The 18,903-nt window shown below is 35.6% G+C and overlaps 1 protein-coding gene across 4 annotated transcripts in view; it reads left to right on the top strand.

The window, feature by feature from the left end:
• The window catches only part of tmem232 (transmembrane protein 232), a 34,497-nt gene extending 19,834 nt beyond the window's left edge, over window positions 1-14,663 (top strand). For 3 of the 4 annotated variants that reach the window (XM_015337938.2, XM_015337932.2, XM_015337925.2), the window contains exons 11-14: window positions 176-354; window positions 7,697-7,944; window positions 10,114-10,207; window positions 14,436-14,663. In XM_015337938.2, the coding sequence (XP_015193424.2) occupies window positions 176-354; window positions 7,697-7,944; window positions 10,114-10,207; window positions 14,436-14,624 (710 nt within the window). In that variant the 3' untranslated portion in view covers window positions 14,625-14,663. The remainder of the gene's footprint in view (window positions 1-175; window positions 355-7,696; window positions 7,945-10,113; window positions 10,208-14,435) is intronic. The other variant, XM_015337939.2, reaches the window with a different exon arrangement.
• Window positions 14,664-18,903: the final 4,240 nt, after the last annotated feature.

Here is an 18,903-nt window from a genome sequence, read left to right as displayed (position 1 = left end):
ATACCTGCTTCATCAGTCTTACTGGTGAATATAATTGCTTAAGGGAATGTAGTGATTTTATTACAGGTTTAAAGAGCCAACTGAAATTAATCCAACTGGTTATTTGTAATATGCACTGTAATGAATCCTGACAACTATTTGAAAGACCCTATACTATCTTTGTGTCTACTTTTAGCAGATGAAGAGACGTGGTGCACTCGGTATAGTGCTATCCATGCTGTGGTGAAAATTTGCCATGTACTACACGGGGATGTGGCTCGAGAAGGTCTAAGGAATGCTGCCTGGAAAGCTCTTCAAGAGCAGCTTGGAAAAGAGACAGATTTGCGAGTCCTGGAGGCCACAAGAGTAGCTGAGGTAAATGATAAATATCTGCTGTGCAACACAAAGTCTGATGGTTACACTTTGAATGGCTAATGTATAATTGCAGTTAAAACCTGTGCAATAGTTTAAAATGCTTCCTACTGTGTTTATCCTACACAAGATAATGTATCTCAGCTGGGTACTGTATACAACATAAAATGCAGTGCTCCAAAGTATTATAACCATTATTTAGACACTATTTTCAAAGAAACTGAAGCCCAACTAATTTGCTTCTTTTTGATATTCATGCTGAGAAAGGACAGATTATGGTTAATGTTATTTTGTCACTTCAGTGCATTTCTGTAACTTAGCTATTAGCTTGTTTTTATCATTTTTTTGTATGAAAACAATCTTTTAGAAATTTCTTTTAGAAATTGTTTTAGGATAAATGTTCAGAAATCACATATTTTATTTTAAGTTTGGACAGAGAAAATGTGATCGTTAAAGTCGTGCAGAAAATCTGCTTTGACATTTTTGTGGTATAATTGCAACCTTTGATGTGTTTAGTATTAAAAATTTGCAAAATCGTAACAAGCACATTGAAATTCAACTCATGTATCGCATGTGATTAACACTTAATTCATTCATTTCTTCTGTCTATGAATCAATTTTAACAAAAGATGCCACAATCAGATTCAACTTGCAAATCTACAAAACATCACGCTTTTGTAAAATTGAATGCAGTTTTCCCCTTACAAATTGGATCTTCAAAAAAAAGAAAAAGAATCTTGGTCTCTGTTTCTTTTCCATTGTGCTTTTGTTACTTTAGACCTACATTTTCTTTTCACAGATATCTAGTTTCCCTCTGTAATGGTTTCTGACAGTGCTGAAACTGCCAGCTCCAGAAAAAAAGGTCTGAGCACAGAATTCTGTTACGTGCCTTTTGTTAAAGGTTGCTGATTTTTCATATAGCACCACCTTCTCATTTATTCTGTGCTGTGTAACCTGTGGAGATGGGTATAAGCGTTGCTGCTATTTCCCATGAACACTTAATCTACCGTGCCTCTTTTAGGAACACTATTCAGTCATCCCATGGACTGTTACCAATCTGAAGTGACATATTCTGTGTACTTTCGGTATGTTCGAGAAACGTAAGTGGGATATCATGGTAGTAATTTCAAGAGTGAAGAATAACATAATGAGTAATAATGTGGAATTAAAGACAGAAATATTAGGGCAGTCAAAGAATTAGAAATAACACTGTTAAATAATATATTAGAGCACACATTCTATTTTGAAATGTAATTCTTTTATCAAATACTTTGTTGTAATCTGAGAATATTCCTTCTTGAGATCTTGCTCGGTCATCATTATATAGATTAGCATCTGTACTCGTATATTATTAAATAATATCCCACACCATGCTTTTCAGCAAATAAAACAGATCTGCTAATTTATTTGTAGTTCATCTTTATTCTTTTAATTTAAATTTCTTTTTAATATTTTGGCTGTGTGAAGTTTTCCAGTTTATTCCTCAGCACTTGATTAACACACATTTTGTTTATATTTGTATTTATTCTATCTGCACCAATGAATGGTGGTTCACAGTCATAATAGCTGGTATTTATTAGCAGAAAAAAAAGGTTTCATGCAAAACAACTCTTGCTATGCAACAGTATTTACCCTCTTCCAGTGATGTCCCATTTTGTTGAATTACAAGTTATAGGTATACTTTTTCGTAAAATGAATACAGTAGGGTCTCGACATTTGAAAATTTAACATTCTCAAGTCTGCCTTTTTGTTATTCAGTCTGGCTGATAGGTTTTTGTATTGGAGAAGAGCAGACCAGATTGAAACAGAGCCAAAGGTTGTTAAGCGCAACTTTCAATTTAGCTGCACGACATACTCGGATTTTGAGACGAATCTAGCGAACGAGTGAGCCTCTCCCTGCCATCTATCCAAGTACCTGCTACCCACAATCTGTATCTCAGTGTGGTTTTGTTGTAACACTTGCTCGCGGTTCTGTGTTGGTTGTGTGGGGAATGACCTGGCTAGAGATTACTGTACAGGCTCACTGAAGTTTTGACTTAGACTTAAAATGTAATTTGGTCAGAAGTGGGTAGTGGGAAAGAGGCAAAGGTTGAAGTGGGTCATGAAAAGATTGATTTAAAGTGTTTTTCCAAAGGGAGGAGCTGAAAAAGATTATAAACTGGATTAGTTTATAATAGTTTAAGATTAGTGGTCTCCATTAATCATGTAAGAACGATTGGAGCTACAGCTTATGTAAGCACTCTTGGAGCTACAGCTTGTGTAAAGGGATGAATTGGAAGGGTTGTTCATAGACTATTATTTTGAGGCTCTAGACAAGATCCTTTCCAGTTTTCATTTTGTATAGTCATTCAGATTCTCATATCAAACTATAATGGAAGCTGTCAAAATACTTTGAATTATGGCTATGTAAAACTGATGTTGCTAAAGTTGCTGGTTCACGCTGAATTTCTTAAATTGTTTGAGAAAGTATGTCCTCTACCGTGTTTTCTTAACTACAGTATATGATCTGTATTGGTGCTCCATTTAAGATCGTCACTTATGTATGTTGCCAAGAATTTAAAGGAATTTGCAGTCACTATAGGATATTTGTTAATGATAGTGGGGAGTTTTATGTTCTGGACACATATAAAATCAATCATTATTTCCCTAGTTTGTGATGCATTGAGTAGAAGGCTATTATCAGAACACCAGGTCAATCAGTACTCCAGTCTGTCAACTGTCAGTTTGGAGCCTCATCATTATCAGAGATAAAGACAACAATAGTGGTATCATCTGCATATTTAAATATCCAAGCTAACCTGAGATATTAAGGTGTTTGTAAAAAGGGAACAATCCACGGAGGTAGGACACAGCCTTGGGGAGCACCAGTACTAAGAGTCAGAGGGCAAGATATCCCGTTGTTCGCTTTGACAGTTTGTTGGTAACACGTCATAAATCTAGAATCCAATGACACATAGTAGGGATGATGTTCAAATCCAGAGATGTATTAAATAATTTATATGGGTCTACAGTGTTGAAGGCTGAACTATAATCCAAAAAAAGGATACAAAATAGAAATTTTGCTTCTGTAAATGCAGGAGTGTACAGGTGAGAGCCAGGTTAACAGAGTCCTCAACAGACCTGTTTGCCCAGTAGGCCAACTGGTGAGGAACCAGCAGGGGAGATATTCAAAGGCTTTCCTAGCAATTGATCTGTGCTCATTAAGGCAGGATATCTTTGAAGATTTAGGAAAAGGAATTATAGTGGATACTCTGAAACTGTGAGGAGCTTTCTGAAGAAGAAGTGAAGTATTGTAAGTATTGGTGAACACAGGAGCCAGTTGAGTGGCCACCTGACTAAGGGCCACCATTGACAGATTCTGGACCTGTGGCTTTTCTTTTCTTTATTTTTTTAATTGCACTCACTGCTTCAATGTAGATGGAAGAGACGGTAAAGGAGGAAGTTAAGTTTCTCAAATTAAGTTTCTCAAAGTGACCATAAAACTGATTAAATTACATTGTCCAGTAGGGTGACAGGATTTTTTTATCCTGAATTTTTAGTCCTGAATTTGTTCTAGAACGATCTTGAGTTATCATTGGTTAATTGCTTTTCCAGCTTTTTAGTATAGTTGCTCTTTGCTTTACTCACTGGAGAGCACAGTTCATACTTTGCCGAAATATATTCAGTTCGGTCACCCTTGAGAAAAACCCTGTTCTGCCTATTACATAGGTCTTACAGTTCTTTTGAAAACGATTGCTTCTTATTGCCTTATGTCTTAATTGTTCTTGTGGAGATGCATACTGTACCTCTTTGCTGCAGTTAATGTAACTGTGTCACTATATTCATCCAGGGAGGTTAGAACAGATCTAAATATGTCCCAATTTGTACATTCAAAAGACCCTCTCAGGCTCTCTATAGCAGGTCATTGTCCTGCTGAAAAGTCAAATTTTGTTCCAGTTTTAGCAGACTGAAGCAGGTTTTTCCTCAAGATTTGCCTGTCCTTTGCTCCATTCATTTTCCCACCTTCTTGACAAGCTTCCCAGTCCCTGATGAGAAGCAGGTGATATGCTGTGTTGGGTTAATGCCAAACATAATGCCTCACATTTAGATCAAAATGTTCCATTTTTGTCTCATCTGACCACAGAAACGTTTGCCACATGTTTGCAGTATTACTTAAATGCTTTGTTGCAAACTCCATATGGGATTTTAAATCCATTATATAAATTGTATATTGGCTTTGTTTATTGACCGGGATATTGTTGACTCATGTACACCTTCTGCTATCTTAAGAATTGATCTAGCTAGTTCTTTTGCCATTGTCACAAGTTGCCATTGTCCTAATGGTGGGATCCACTTTCATCTTTGCCCGAATACTTAATTTGGAAAGATCAAGGCAGTGCCTAGGGGGTAGAACACACATTTCATTAATAATGATCATCTTTACTGTATTCAAAGGGAGATTTTGTGTCTTTACAATTTTTCATAAACTTCTCCTGACCTGTGCTTTTTTTTTACAACTTTATCCATGAGTTTTTTTAGTTCCTTAGTCTGCATGGTTACATTTTTGCTTGAAATTTACTACCTGACTGGGAGCCCTTACAGAAACAGGCGTTTTTATTTTAAATCATGTGAACCACTGTTATTGCAAATGGACAAAGGCCTTTTCAATCAGCTGTGTGGGTTATAAAAATTATTTGTATATACCTAAACTAATTTAGGTTTGGAGTTGCAAATAGATTGAATACTTATGCAATCAACATTTTAGGTTTTGAATTTTCTGTGGGATTTTTGCTGACATTTATCTTCTTCCAACAGTAAAAGTGTTAGGTTTTAGCATTCAAGTTTTGATTTAAAATATTGGGGCAATCTTGTTGTGAAAGATGCTATATAAAAATATATTGAATTGAATTTAATGTATGTAGTCTCTGAGTTAAATACCCAATGCTTCATAACATTTCTAAACTGTAAACAAATCCAAAACACTTGCATTAAGACATAATGCATATATTTACATGACTGCAATGATATAAAATAATGTGCAGAGGTAAGGTACTAAAAGAACTCAGGGTTGATTATGCAGTGTTTCTGAAAATGAAAAAAATATTTTTGTACACTCTCTGAGTTCTGATAAGCTTATTTGTAATGCTTTTTTATTTGTTTTAATCACTACAGAATTTAATTTCACGTAGGAGACAGAGTGATGCAAAGACGCTGATTTTACTTCAGAGATCATTCACAAGCGGTTCCAGAGGAGCTTATTAGATAGACTGAGCATGTCCTTCAACATTATTACAATGTGTAGAGGATGGCATGTATTTGTTGTTCATATTTTCAGTTGTTTTTAATTGAAAGAGTCACTGTATGTCTTAGCTTGAGGTTGAATTGTTTCAGATTTTGATAGACTCTGAAGAAGGCAGTGAAAATATCTGCACTTTTTAGATTTAGATTCAGAATGTTCTATGAGCAATCAAATTGATAATAGAAAATTCTGTCACTGTAAATAGAAATATTTTAACCAATTTTTAAAACAAATTTCTGCATGTTTTTTGGTTCTGAAAGATTCAGTGATAGAAAAGTTGTCAACATTAGCTTTATAGTAAAACAACTAATTTTTCTTGCTATTTCAGGAATTTTCATTTTAGAAAATAGCAACCTAATTTTCTTTTATGAAAAGATAGCTGCTTAAGCTATTAAATTACATTGTCAAAATGACTAGTTTCATTTGTTATTGCTTGATGTTTGCTGTGGTTGTCTAGGAAGAAAATACAATTATAGTGCACATTAGTACACTTGGTCAAGAATGAGAACAGTCAGGAAAGCCCTATGGGAAATGAAAGCCTTTATTTAAAATAAGGCATTCACATAGGGCCACTTTGCCTTGATATACCAGTGCCATCAGCCATCACTGGAGAAGTCATAGAATCTATTAAACATGGTTAAGGGACATCCTCTTCTAATAAAATGTCAGAAAAAGCAATTTATCTTCTCTCTTGTCGCTGTTATAATGTGGATTTGAGAGGTGTGACTAATGACCACAATTAGGAGTTTGCATATTTTAAGATTGTTTTAATTTTCAAATAGTGGTGAGATGTTTCACGGCTGCATACTCTAGTATCTAAGGGCAATAGAATTAATGGGTTTTTTTGAGAAGCTGTAAATTAATTGTTAAGTAAACTTTTCCACGTCAGGGATACCACTTAGTCCACACAAATTTGACTATAAATAATTTCAAGCCTGTTTCACCACAGTAGAATATCTTGTTTTTTTTTTCAAAAGGTGTTTATACTGATATTTAAAACCAGACGATCTGGCAGGAGTTAGGAAAATTTGGGGAGGACTGTAAATTTGTCTGTCTAGGCTTAATTCCAATTGTATTTTTGTACAAGATGCCTGTTTTTCTAAGCAAATGTTGTGAATGTTGTGAGCATTTGCAGCACCAAAATAATCTGATGTTCATGCACTTTTTCTTGTCCCTTCACATTAGCAACTCATCATTTTCTTGAGATATTGATGTAATAACTCTCATGTAGATTCCAATCTTTTTTAGACACGTTTATTAATGTGATTGATTCCATTTCCTGCCCTCCTTACCTACCTTTCATGTTGCACCAGAAAATCTTTGTCTAGCTCTTCTTCAGGTCTTGTGTATCGCAAATAGGTCTTATTGTATTTACCAAATTGAATTAAGGTAGACATTTAGGGAGCCCACTTTGTCCAAGTGTAAAGTGGCATTTAGCCTGGACATTGGGGTAAATATGTCTTCTCCTTTGAACAGAGCCAAGGGATCTTTAATGATCAAGAAGTGGGAGCCTCAGTTTAATGGCATTGTCTAGTGCAGCTTAAAAAATCATCAGGAATCAGTAAATTGTTGATGAATGCCTTTAGTTATAATTTATTACATGCCACGAGGGGATTAAGTATTAAGGACTACTTCATGGATTCGTCTATAGCCACTGAGCTCTGTTTTCATCACGCAGTTCAATTACTCATCTATTTTTTATATGGACTAGACAGGAGAATTAAAAAAAACTGTTGGCCTCATACAGTAAACCCTTCTTTGAGTGGGAGGAATGAATAGACAGAGACCTGTATTACATTCAATCTCTGCCTCCAACAAGAAAATAAACATTATTGTGTGTACCATCTTTTACAAGCTGGATATGCAGCACTTTCCCCCTTCTCCTTGAAAGACAGTCCTTCAATTTGTAACTACTTTAATTAAAAAAACAATGATGTGTTGGGAAAACAGCCTTTCTTTCAGTTAAAATAGTCTGTATTTGTTTTTGCAGAGACTTTTGTTTCCAGAAAATTGTTATACTGTAGTTCTGAGTGTCTTTTTTTTCTATTTTGACTCATTTACTTCCAGGCTGAAGTCAATAGCCCAAAAAATCCTTTCTCTAATGTGGATTTGAAAACTCCATCAAATTTTCTTGGGAATGATTCTTTCCAGTTCATTAGCTTGAGAGTGGCAGCCACACTTTCGCAGCTTCACATCCCTCCTATTCCTCTAAAGCTCCCACTTTCAAGATGGGCAAAGAAGGAGATATCTCCACCCCGGGCATGTCATCCTAAGCAACAACCTGTGAAAAACAAGGTGCCTCAACTAACACTCAGGTACACTTTCATTTACTTGTTGGTACTTCTCTTCTGGGTTAAGGCAGAGCTTCCTATTATCTCCTCTGCTCTTTGTATTAGCTATGGAGCTCTTAGCCTGAGCTTTATGTCAGGATAGGGCAGTTAAAGGGATATCAGTGCCTGGGGGTGGGAGTAGAGAGGTAAAGATATCCCTGCGTATGGATTATATCACACTTCTCTCTGACAAATTTTCAGTAAATAGGGCTTTGCAGTACTGTGATTTGTTCTCTTTGGCTTATAAAAGTAAAATGAAATCAAAGAACACGATCTTTTATCAGAATTGGAGGAAGTCAAAATTAGAACAACGTCTTTGACTACAAGAGAACAGAATTAAGATCCTGGGAGTATACTTCAGAGAAAGGTCAGGAAGCAGAACAAATTGCCAATTCTAGCAGGGAAACCTATGCAGTGAAATGATCAAGATTTCACTCTGACGGGAAAGGTGCTGGTTATTAAAGTTGAACTCCTCTAGGGAATTGTGTAATGTTCACAAAGACTTAGCATGCGGTATAGTGTAGAGTTCACCAGTGTTAACGAGTACAAACCTTCTTGTGCTGTGGAGGCCTCACTCCCAGCCCTTCCTTTGTTAGAATCGGCTGCTGTGAAAAAGAGACTAACCCATCTCTTGCGGGCTTGCCATTTTGCTAAGGCTTTCTGAGACTAGTTTTACTTTGCTTAACTTTTCCCTGACTGCTGTTTCATTATATACTGTATGGCATCTCTCTGACAGGATTTAGACCATAGTGAATAGTGGAAAGAAGACCCTCTGTAGGGCAAGGGGGTGTTCAAAGGCACCCAAGTTCCAGTCAAGGGTGCGGGTAGTCTGGCCCTGTTCATTATTTAAGATTTTTTTTACCTGAGAGATCTGTGGAGACTAGGGAAGGGGAAGCAAAAAATCTGTAGAAAACAGAGAGTGAATGATTGCATCTCAAAACTTTGGGATACTGATAGAGAATGTAGGGAAAAAAGTCATTTTTGTCAATAAAAACAAAAGGAATATTATATTTAAGAATAATATATTTTTTAACATGATTGCTGTTTAAACTGAGCAAAATTGATTTTTCTTTTGGTTTTTTATTCTTATCTTCATTTGTGCATTATATACAGTATAAGGCAAATATTTTGTGTTTATTCTGTATATATTTGTGACAACAAAATAAAGTTCTTCAAAATGAGTTGAACACTGAAGACCCCTGCTTTATGCTATTAACTTACATTCATATAAACACCATTAGAGATATTCTTCAAATATGGTAAAATGGATTCAGATTGAATAGGCTAGTCATAGTATTTTGTATTTTTATCCATCTTCTTATTCTGCTTTCCTGTAGTAACTGTCTGAGTAATGTTTTCTTCTTGAAAGCAATCTGATGGGTACAATCAACTTTTAATGGGTGCTTTAAATACAAGTAAGTATTAAAATATTCAATTTGTAGTGTAACTCATGTCAATTAAAGTAATTAGGCTGTCTCTTTTAGCAGAATTTAAACTGAAGTACCCACAAGAACCTTTTATTTGCTATCAAATGTAAAAAATCACCAAATACGTTTCAATTGATTTAACCACTAAAATCACTCATTTGAAGTGCAAATTCAGTTTTATTGTTCATACAGTGGTGTTTCAAGCCTAGGCTAAATTTGTTAAATAACAGATAATGGGATTCACCAAATTGCAATAGATAACTGGACATGCACCACTGAAGTTGATTAGGCTTGAGTCAGACATCCTCAGCATGTCATGCAATAGCAACACCTTGGACTAGGTGTAGTACATCTGAGTTTGCAACAATGTCTTTAAAAGACACTTTGAGAAACTAAAAAACTTTAACTTGAAGGCATCAAATCATTCTAACTTAGAGACACAGGGTGTCAATACTTATCTTACAACTTTACAAGAGGTTTCATTTCAAACTACAGTAATACATGAGATGTTGACTCAAAATCCTGTTAATTACCTACTACATAAACATTCCCAAATGTCTCCAGAAGAACATTTAATCCATCCGGCCATTTTCTAACCTCTTCATCCAATCCAGGATCATGAGGAATCCAAAACAATGGGCATAAGGCAGGAAAATAATATTTAAATCTAAATTAAATTATGTGAATTCTTTTGCAGATTAATGTATTCATTTTTTTATTATTATAGACAAGAAATTCTGCTGGCTGAGGCTTCTTATGAACCATCTATTGACTTTAACACGAGGACAGAATTACACTTGATGGACATTGTAAAAGATCAGGTAAATGTTTTAGAATACAAATGAGATTTGCTTAATATAAGTAAATTTAGCAGGATAAGTACATAGTCTGAATTGAAATATCCAATGCAAACTTCAGATACTGCACCTCTAGTCACTTAAACTAAATCTATTTATGATTTCACATACAGTAGTTGTAATCATTAGGTTCTCAAATAAATAACAAAATTCACATTCAATATCAACATGTTAGAAGTCTGAGCGCTTGGCGGATGGAAAGGTATTTTAATATGTTTGCCTTATATCTACCTTCAATGTCATTTGTTTTGCTTTATACAAACTCAGGACTGTTAGAGTTTCTGCTGATGTGCTTCATCATAATGTCCTTCCTTTAAAGTCTCCCTTTTAGACTTTCAAAAGACTTGCATCTACAAATCGTAATCCTGCATGTGGTTGCACTTTCTGCCAAATTATATTGTAAAGGTTTGGTTTTCTGGGCATCCCAAGTGGCTCAACCAGTAAAGGCTTTGGTTTGGAATTCAGTTGAACTCTGATCTTGCCAATTCGAGCCTGGGTCATGTCAATAGGTGACTGTGACCAGGATTCCTCAAACAATACACAATCTGAAGAGAGCCACTGAAATAAGGCATGTATTAGCTGGTTTGGAACTGGAGGCAAAATGGTAACTCCAGTGACCTGTCAAAGGCCTGCAAGTTTGGCTTGCAGTGAGATCAGTCAGGTGCACTTCTAATTGATGTAATTTCTCCTGTGAGGCACCATGGAGTAGTGCATCAAAAGATGAATGGCTCTGACAGCTATTCAGGGCATATAAGCTGGGTATTACTAAAATGTGTTTTGTCCTTGTTTTTTCTTAGAACTATCAACATGTATTGAGATAAACACTTTCCACTCAGAAGCATATTTTGACAAAATTATTGAAAGTATTTTACTTTCACATTCTACAAACATTTTTCTTATTTAATGGAAAAATTAAAAACAGATTTTAAACAAAGTTCAGGAAGAGGTAAAAACCTAATCATGTCCACTTTCTCCTGCCTGCATATACTTTTTTTTTCTCACTTGCACATTTTATTTCACTCGATACCATTATGTGTTTCTGTCCAGCTCCTCATTGTTCTTTTCTTCTTCCACTTGTTTGATGGAATCAAATTCCTACTTCCCTCTATCTCAGAAAGTCACAAAGCTGCAGTCCTGCTTGGAAGCTGAATTTCTACTGGAATTCACTCCTCCACAGGACTCTAGCTGCCATCCACTATCACCTCTACCCAGCTTCATGCTCTTCTTATCCATTTATCCATGTCCCTCATCTGCATTTTGTGATCTATATTGTACAGTATATTCTGGGGGAACTCTCCAGGGACGACGCAATGCTGAAGCTGGCTCTCACTGCTCAGTAGTCATTTTCCAGTAACCCTTTCATCACCCTCATTCAAAACCATACTCTTAGGAACATCACACATAGTGCTCTTCACTCCAATTGATTGTCTTGGACTCGATACTAATAATAATTGCTTAGACTTATATAGCGCTTTTCTGAACACTCCACTCAAACTGCTTTACAGTAATGGGGACTCCCCTCCACCACCAATGTGCAGCATCCTCCTGGATGATGCGACAGCAGCCATTGTGCGCCAGAATGCTCACCACACATCAGCTGGTGGGGAGGAGAGCAGAGTAATGAAGCCAATTCGTTAGATGGGGATTATTAGGAGGCCATGATTGGTAAGGGCCAATGGGAATTTTGGCCAGGATGCCGGGGTTACACCCCTACTCCTTTCGAGAAACGCCCTGGGATTTTTAATGACCACAGAGAGTCAGGACCTCGGTTTTATGTCTCATTCGAAGGATGGCGCCTTTTTACAGTAGTGTCCCTGTCACTATACTGGGGCATTAGGACCCACATGGACTGCAGTGTAAGCACACCCTTCTGGCCCCACTAACACCTCTTCCAGCAGCAACCTTAGTTTTTCCCACGAGGTCTCTCATCCAAGTACTGACCAGGCTCACACCCACTTGCCAGCTGTGAGTTGCAGAGTGATATAGCTGCTGGCCAATCATTTATTAATTCTCTCTGCTACCTACTTTATATTCTGTTTTAATCTTTTTTATCTTATCTAATTTTTAATAAAATGCCTTACATATTATATATTTTTTTATTTTGATCGACCTTTGATTTTTTTTTAAATTACAGTATGCATCTGTCAATTCACATACACTATATTGATACATTGCAAAAATGTTTTTGTCCTGGTTTGCTTCATTCTATTAAGAGCTTTAATTACATTGTACTTTAATTAGTACTGTTGTATATTAAAACACTTCATCATTTATTTACTGCAGTGGAAAGAAATAAGCTGAGAAAGACAGTTTTCCCTAATCCTTTCATTTGTAATTAATAAGAGAACATCAGAGTTTACTGTAAAATATAAAAATAAAGAAAAAACACAAACCATATTTTGAATTGGTTATTAGAATGCTTTTTGCATAATTGTCTTCATCTAGTACTGTTTTCACTAGCTTTTATTTAAAGTAATAAAACAACAAACTGATAACTGTAGTCTCAGCCTGAGGTTTCAGAAAGCTTTTATTGGGTTCATTAGAAATAATTTTCATATACAAGTCAGAAGACACATCAATTTCATCTTTTTTTTTTCAAAATTGCAAAATGAAAAACCTTAATTACATTTACTCTGTATGCTTTTCAGCACTTTAAAATGCCATCCACTGTTATGTGTGTCCTGTGTCAGTTTCCCTAATTTCATTTTAGATATTGTGTTTTTACATTTTCTTGAGTTAAATGTTATTTATAAACATTGAATACAAATGGCCCTTTCCCCAAAGGAACTTTTTAGAGTAGCCAAGTGATACTTAAATCAATGTGTCTCATCTAGTCACAAACAACAGACAACACAATACTGATTTCCACCCTAATTTTCATTAGGAATTAGAAATAAGAAATTTGCTACTTATTGCATTTAAGTTTTTTTTTATTATTCATGTACCCACAATGTCTTTTAGGCCTATCACTATGTACTGTATGTATATTTAATGATACTAATGTATCAGTTTGATAAGTATGAAAAAGGATGCTTAGAAAGATCTTCATTCATTCCAATTTCTAAGACCAGAAAGTAGTGCGGACAATATATCTTAGGAAAGCCACATTAGTCAGTCACCCAGCAAAGGTACTTGTTTGGGGGATTGGTTAAGACCTATCATCAAACCTTCGTGTCTTCAGCCATCTGTGAGCAGCTTTTGCCAAAGAGAAGTATCCAACTGGGCAAATGCTGACAGGATGACAGGCTTGAATCACCCAGTGAGTCCTCAACTTGCAGCTCACCAGTGACCACCTTGACTCACTAAGAGTGTGAGCGTGCAGTAGCATACATCACACACAGGTGGAGAAATTGCATGGCCTTCAACAACTCCATGCTGGAGCAAGAGCTTTAATTGTACCTGACCTGTTTAATAACTAGCCATTCCAAACCAAAGCTGCGTATAAAAAGGATAAAGAACTTTACAAAACTGTGAAAAAATACATATCCTAAAGATAACATTTCTACATCAACTGGAATCATTCAAATTTTGTACTTATCAGTATGGTCCCCTAATTTCAACACATTCCTTATGTTTTTAATCTTTCTGGATATTTTAAAAAAGATCCCTTGTTGTTTCATAGATGATCCTTATTATTTGACATGAAAGAGAATCTTGCAGTCATTTTTTTACCAGTTTCATGCATATGTTTTGGGTTACTCATTGAATGGTTAAATCTCTGATAGTAATGGGACTAGACCCAATGTTAACCATTAAAGGATAATTCACACATGTGAAGCAGATGTCTGTTTATGCCTGTTATATCAGTATCTCACTGCTAAAATGTATTAAAATCAATACCTGGTTTTAATCTTTTTATCAAAGTGCTCTGTTCTGTACACATGTATAAAAGCAAAAATGTGTGCCAAAATAAAGCAGGGAGAAGGACGTGCCTTTTTTTCATTTTTCAATGCAGTAATGAGTCATTGGCAGCTCTTAACGGTTTCCAATTTGAACAGAATCACACAGCGATTCTCGAGAATTAGATAAAAAATATATTTGGCATCATGCAGAACAACTATTGCAGCAAGATTGTATCTTTATTGACAAAAGACAGGGTGCGGCTCAGAATATATACTGTACTCCCAAATAATTTAATTCATAGTACATGTCATAAAACATTTTTCCTTTGTATGCTTCTGCCTTGTTTTAGTGGGGAAAAGAATTACAGATGAAACTAAAGGAAGAGGAGGAAAATGAAAATAAACAATTGCAGGAAAAGGAAAGGCAAGCAGAGGAACATTTCAAGGAGATAATGAGGAAGCGGGAAGAGAAATTGAACAAGAAAACAAAGCCCTATGAACTTCCAGGAATTGAGAAGCCAGCTAATATCAATTTCTGAAAAATAAAAGAAAAGAAGAAATAAAACCAGTGTATTACAGCTTATGTGCAACTGTTGAAGTACTTGCTTGTAATGTCACTCACATACTAAAAGAAAAATTGATTTTTATCATCTATTTCGTGCACCGAAGAAAAATTAGCAGACCTGATAAAGTAACAATTGTGTTAGAATCATTTAAGATGTCTTCTTGTAAAAAGAAAAACAAAACATTAATTATGTTTTAATTAATGTGCGGGGATATCATGACCTTCATTCATCTTGTATTGTAATATATATTTAAACATTATATATTTAATTAGCAGAGACTTTTAAAAAGTTTTTTTTAGTGATTGGAAATTTATTATGTCCTCAATAAGATTATCCAAAATATTTTTAACTATCTTTGTACAATCACATTTTCTGCTGGCCTAGTAAATAAAATAGTATATCAAATATTTTTGCTAAGGTAGATTACTGTTATAAATTAATCCATAATGGTAGCAGCTTTTTCTAAGCATTATACTACATTATAAAATGTTTTGAAAAGTACGCGTTACACATGACACTGTTGAATATGGAGAAATTACCATATTTGAAAATATAATTTCTGAAATTATAATTTGGAACTACACTACATTCCATATGTCATTTTCAAACACTAATACTTAAATATTGTATTGTTTACAAAACTATGTATGTCATATGTCATTTGCGTCAAATATTAATAGGTGTTGTCTGTTAGAGAATAATAAAAAAACTTTTGCAAAAGGTTAAATCTGATGTATGATTTTGATTTCCATATTGACGAGTTAGGTGCTGTCTTTAGTGTAAAGTGTTGTAGATTTAAGACATGTTTGCATTTTCCTTCTAGTACTTAATTACATAAATCTATAACACTGATATCAAGTCCTTAGATCTCCTAGCTCTCCTTTTGACACTGCTAACCATGACATCTTACTTTCTCATCTTATGACTGTTTGGAATCCAAGACATATGCTTGAACACTGGTATTAAAGCTGGAACCACTGTATGGAGAAATCTGCATATTTGGCAGATTTATACCATTCCTCCGTCCATTTTCGAGCTCATTTTCTAATTCATGGTTGCGGGGGAGCCAGAGCCTATCTTTGGAAACAACAAGCACAAGACAGGGTACCAGTCCATCACAGGGCAGAAATACAGACAAAACAGACACACGCCCTATCACCTAAGGCCATTTTCCCCAGAAGCCAATTATCTAGCATGTTTTTGGACTGCTGGAGGAAACTGGAGAACCAGGAGAAAACCGACATGAAAAGAGGGAGTAGATACAAACTCCAAGTAGATAGTACCCCAGGCCTGGAATTGAACCTAGGGCCCTAGCACTGCCAGGCAGCAAAGCTACAAATGCACTAGGGTAAGACTAGAGATGTTAGAATATACCACCCACCTTAGCAACAAGGATGGAATTGGACACCAAAGGAGGCTGTGCAGTAGGAAAAGTCAGCCTTCAGGCATGAGAACATTGTGGGACAAGTACAGTAGGGAAAAGGAGGCTTAGGCCAAAGCACAAGAAGATCCACATGGCACAAGTCAGCATCTTTGCACCGGCAGAGACGAAGTGCACCTTCAGGAGGTGGCCTCCAGATCTGCCAAGGCTCACCATCTCCAAGGGATTGTACCATCATTTCCAATGTATTTCTAGTTTCAATCGTAGCAATTGTAGTGTATGTTTCGGCTTGTTCTGTGATTCTGTAATTTTTATCTGGGTAAGTTCTGTACTTTCATCTGGAGACTGTCTCTCACTTTGGTCACTGATTAGGTACATATGCTAAATTGATTTTTTTTCCACTAAAGTGGCATTTCTAAATAGGGTTTACTATATGCAGACCATTTTGTCTTTTATTCCTGTTTTATGAATGATCACCCCCCTGATATGGAGTTGGTAAATGAGAATGATATATAAATATATAGCTATACAATAAATGAAATAATTATGGAAATAAAAAATCACAGTAAATGATATCATGATTTTCTGTGCCTCAGTATACTACTGTATGTCAACATGACTTTAAGGAGCATTTATGCACAAAAAGAGACTTTATCATGTTATTGCATTTTATACATATTTTCTTGCTAACAATTATTTGAAATGTTGCATAGAAATCTAAGCTAAATATCCCCAGGCAAGATCTGCATATCTGCTTGACCAGTGACCTTGTTGAATGGTTCTATAACAGTTCTATTGGATTTATGTACCAATTGTGATCAAAACAAATTCTTATGAGAATTCTCATATGAAGGTTTTACAGCACAATTATTTTTTAAAGGAACTTTGAAAATTCCTTCCCAAGTTTAAGAAATAATTGCATTGGGAAATATTTTTTGTTATGTAGTTCAAAGTGTAAGGGTTCTATGAAATACTAAGAGCTGCCTCAAGTATATGCGAAAACATTTTCTTTTTTTCTGCAAGCAACTGCTTCTTGTATTCAGAACAACTTAGTTTCCTCTTTATTCTTATTCACTTGTTTAGGCAGTGTATGCCTTTGCACATACAGTAATTAACATATTTTTACTGATGTTTGAAAAAAAATCAATTGAGCCGTTATGACATGTCATCATCATCATCATCATGGGAATGTCAATGAACCCTGCTACAGTCCCTGGAGAATGACTTTCATCAAGCTCCTAAGAGTTTAGTGTTAAGGAAAGACAATATTGCCTATCCTGGAAATAGCAATATTTTAAAGAAACAAAATCTGCCAGAAGCAGAAAGCAATTTCTGAGCAAACGGACCAAGAAAGTAAAGTTTCACTTTATCATACATTTGCATACACATTAAAAGCTACAGCAATGACAAGTTTCAGAGCTTTTTGTCTACTCTTGTCATCTTGAAATGAAGATTTTGTTTTCTTGAATGTCAATCTCATGGGCTTTACAAAGTAATATGCAGTAAACTACAGTAAGATTTCTTTTTCTAGCACTGATATAGTTCTGTCAGTTATAAACAATAAATACTTTTAAGCGAAAGCAGACATTTTGGTTGAGCAACCAGAACCTATTTATCGGAATCTGAAGAATCCACGATCTCTATTTTGGTGTTAAGTTATCCATGAAATAACATCAGTTGACAAAGAGTAATGGGTTGAAATTTAAAGCAGTTAAGATGTAAGTAAATCAATCGCCCTAAAAATTGATTATCTGTAGTTAAAGTTGTCTCAGCTGCCAGTGTGATTGGATGTATTGAATTTTGACTTTAGGTGCCCTAAGAGATTATATTTTAATAAAACCCTGACACACTACAATTTATAATTTTGAAGAGTGCTTTTCTTAAGCTACAGTATTTACGTCATGCAGCTAACCATAACCTGTAAATACTTTAAATGTAAATATTACTTTTGGGTTAGTATTTAACATAAATAGTTAAATAAAACACTGTAACCATTACATAGATTCAATTGAATATTGCATCTGCCTTAAATACATTTAAGTATCACAACAGAAAATCTTCCTGTTTGTGTCACAAATAGTGACCACAAATGTCAGGATTCTTTGTACTTTGTAGTACAATGCGACCTAGTAATTTTTCCTTTACAACAGGTTTTTCATATCACCTAGATACATCAGTGCACCCACTAGCCAGACAAAGGCAATCATCCTACAAACTAGAATATTTATTTCATCTACAGTACAATGAAGATAAGTCTTATCTTTAGAGAGCACACAATAAAAAACGTATCTCAAGGGACATGCACACTTAAAGACCACATTGAACTTTCATGGACCCCTATTACCCAAAATCCAGTGTCCCAAAGGAAATTTTCAGCATTGTAATTCTACGAAAACGGTCAATAACTTGACATGCCTCGTTCCGACGCAGAAAAGAAACTATTTGTAATCTTTCAGTGGTCTATTCAGTCCCTAACATCCTGAACAAAGTTCCTTATGACCCCCCCCCCCACTTCAGTTTTTTTCAGTCCAGTGTAGGGTAGAGTGGAGGAAGATGGTGCCTGAGCCTTAAACCACTTCTGTCTGTCCAAGTCCTCTACTGGGTCCAGTGGTCTGTGTTCCAAATTCTTTTCTATGTCCTGTCTCTTCTCCTGACTGGGGTTTATACAGCATGAAGTTCCTTGCTAGCCACCTCTCAGGAATTGTAATGGGGGGGGGGGGGGGGGGTAGATAACTTGAGTGTAGGCAAATCTAATGGTTTGGGGCTAATTTGAACTGGCTGTATGCAAGGAACCATGTGTAACAATGCATTGTCTATTCTTTCCTTTCTCTTGTCCTCCTCTCTGCCTGAAGCAAAGTAAGAAATGTCTTA

This window comes from Lepisosteus oculatus, chromosome 3, assembly GCF_040954835.1.
Source record: "Lepisosteus oculatus isolate fLepOcu1 chromosome 3, fLepOcu1.hap2, whole genome shotgun sequence".
NCBI classification, from domain to species: Eukaryota; Metazoa; Chordata; class Actinopteri; order Semionotiformes; family Lepisosteidae; genus Lepisosteus; species Lepisosteus oculatus.
The sequence above is the reverse complement of the archived record's forward strand: the minus strand, read 5'-3'. Positions and strand labels throughout refer to the sequence as shown.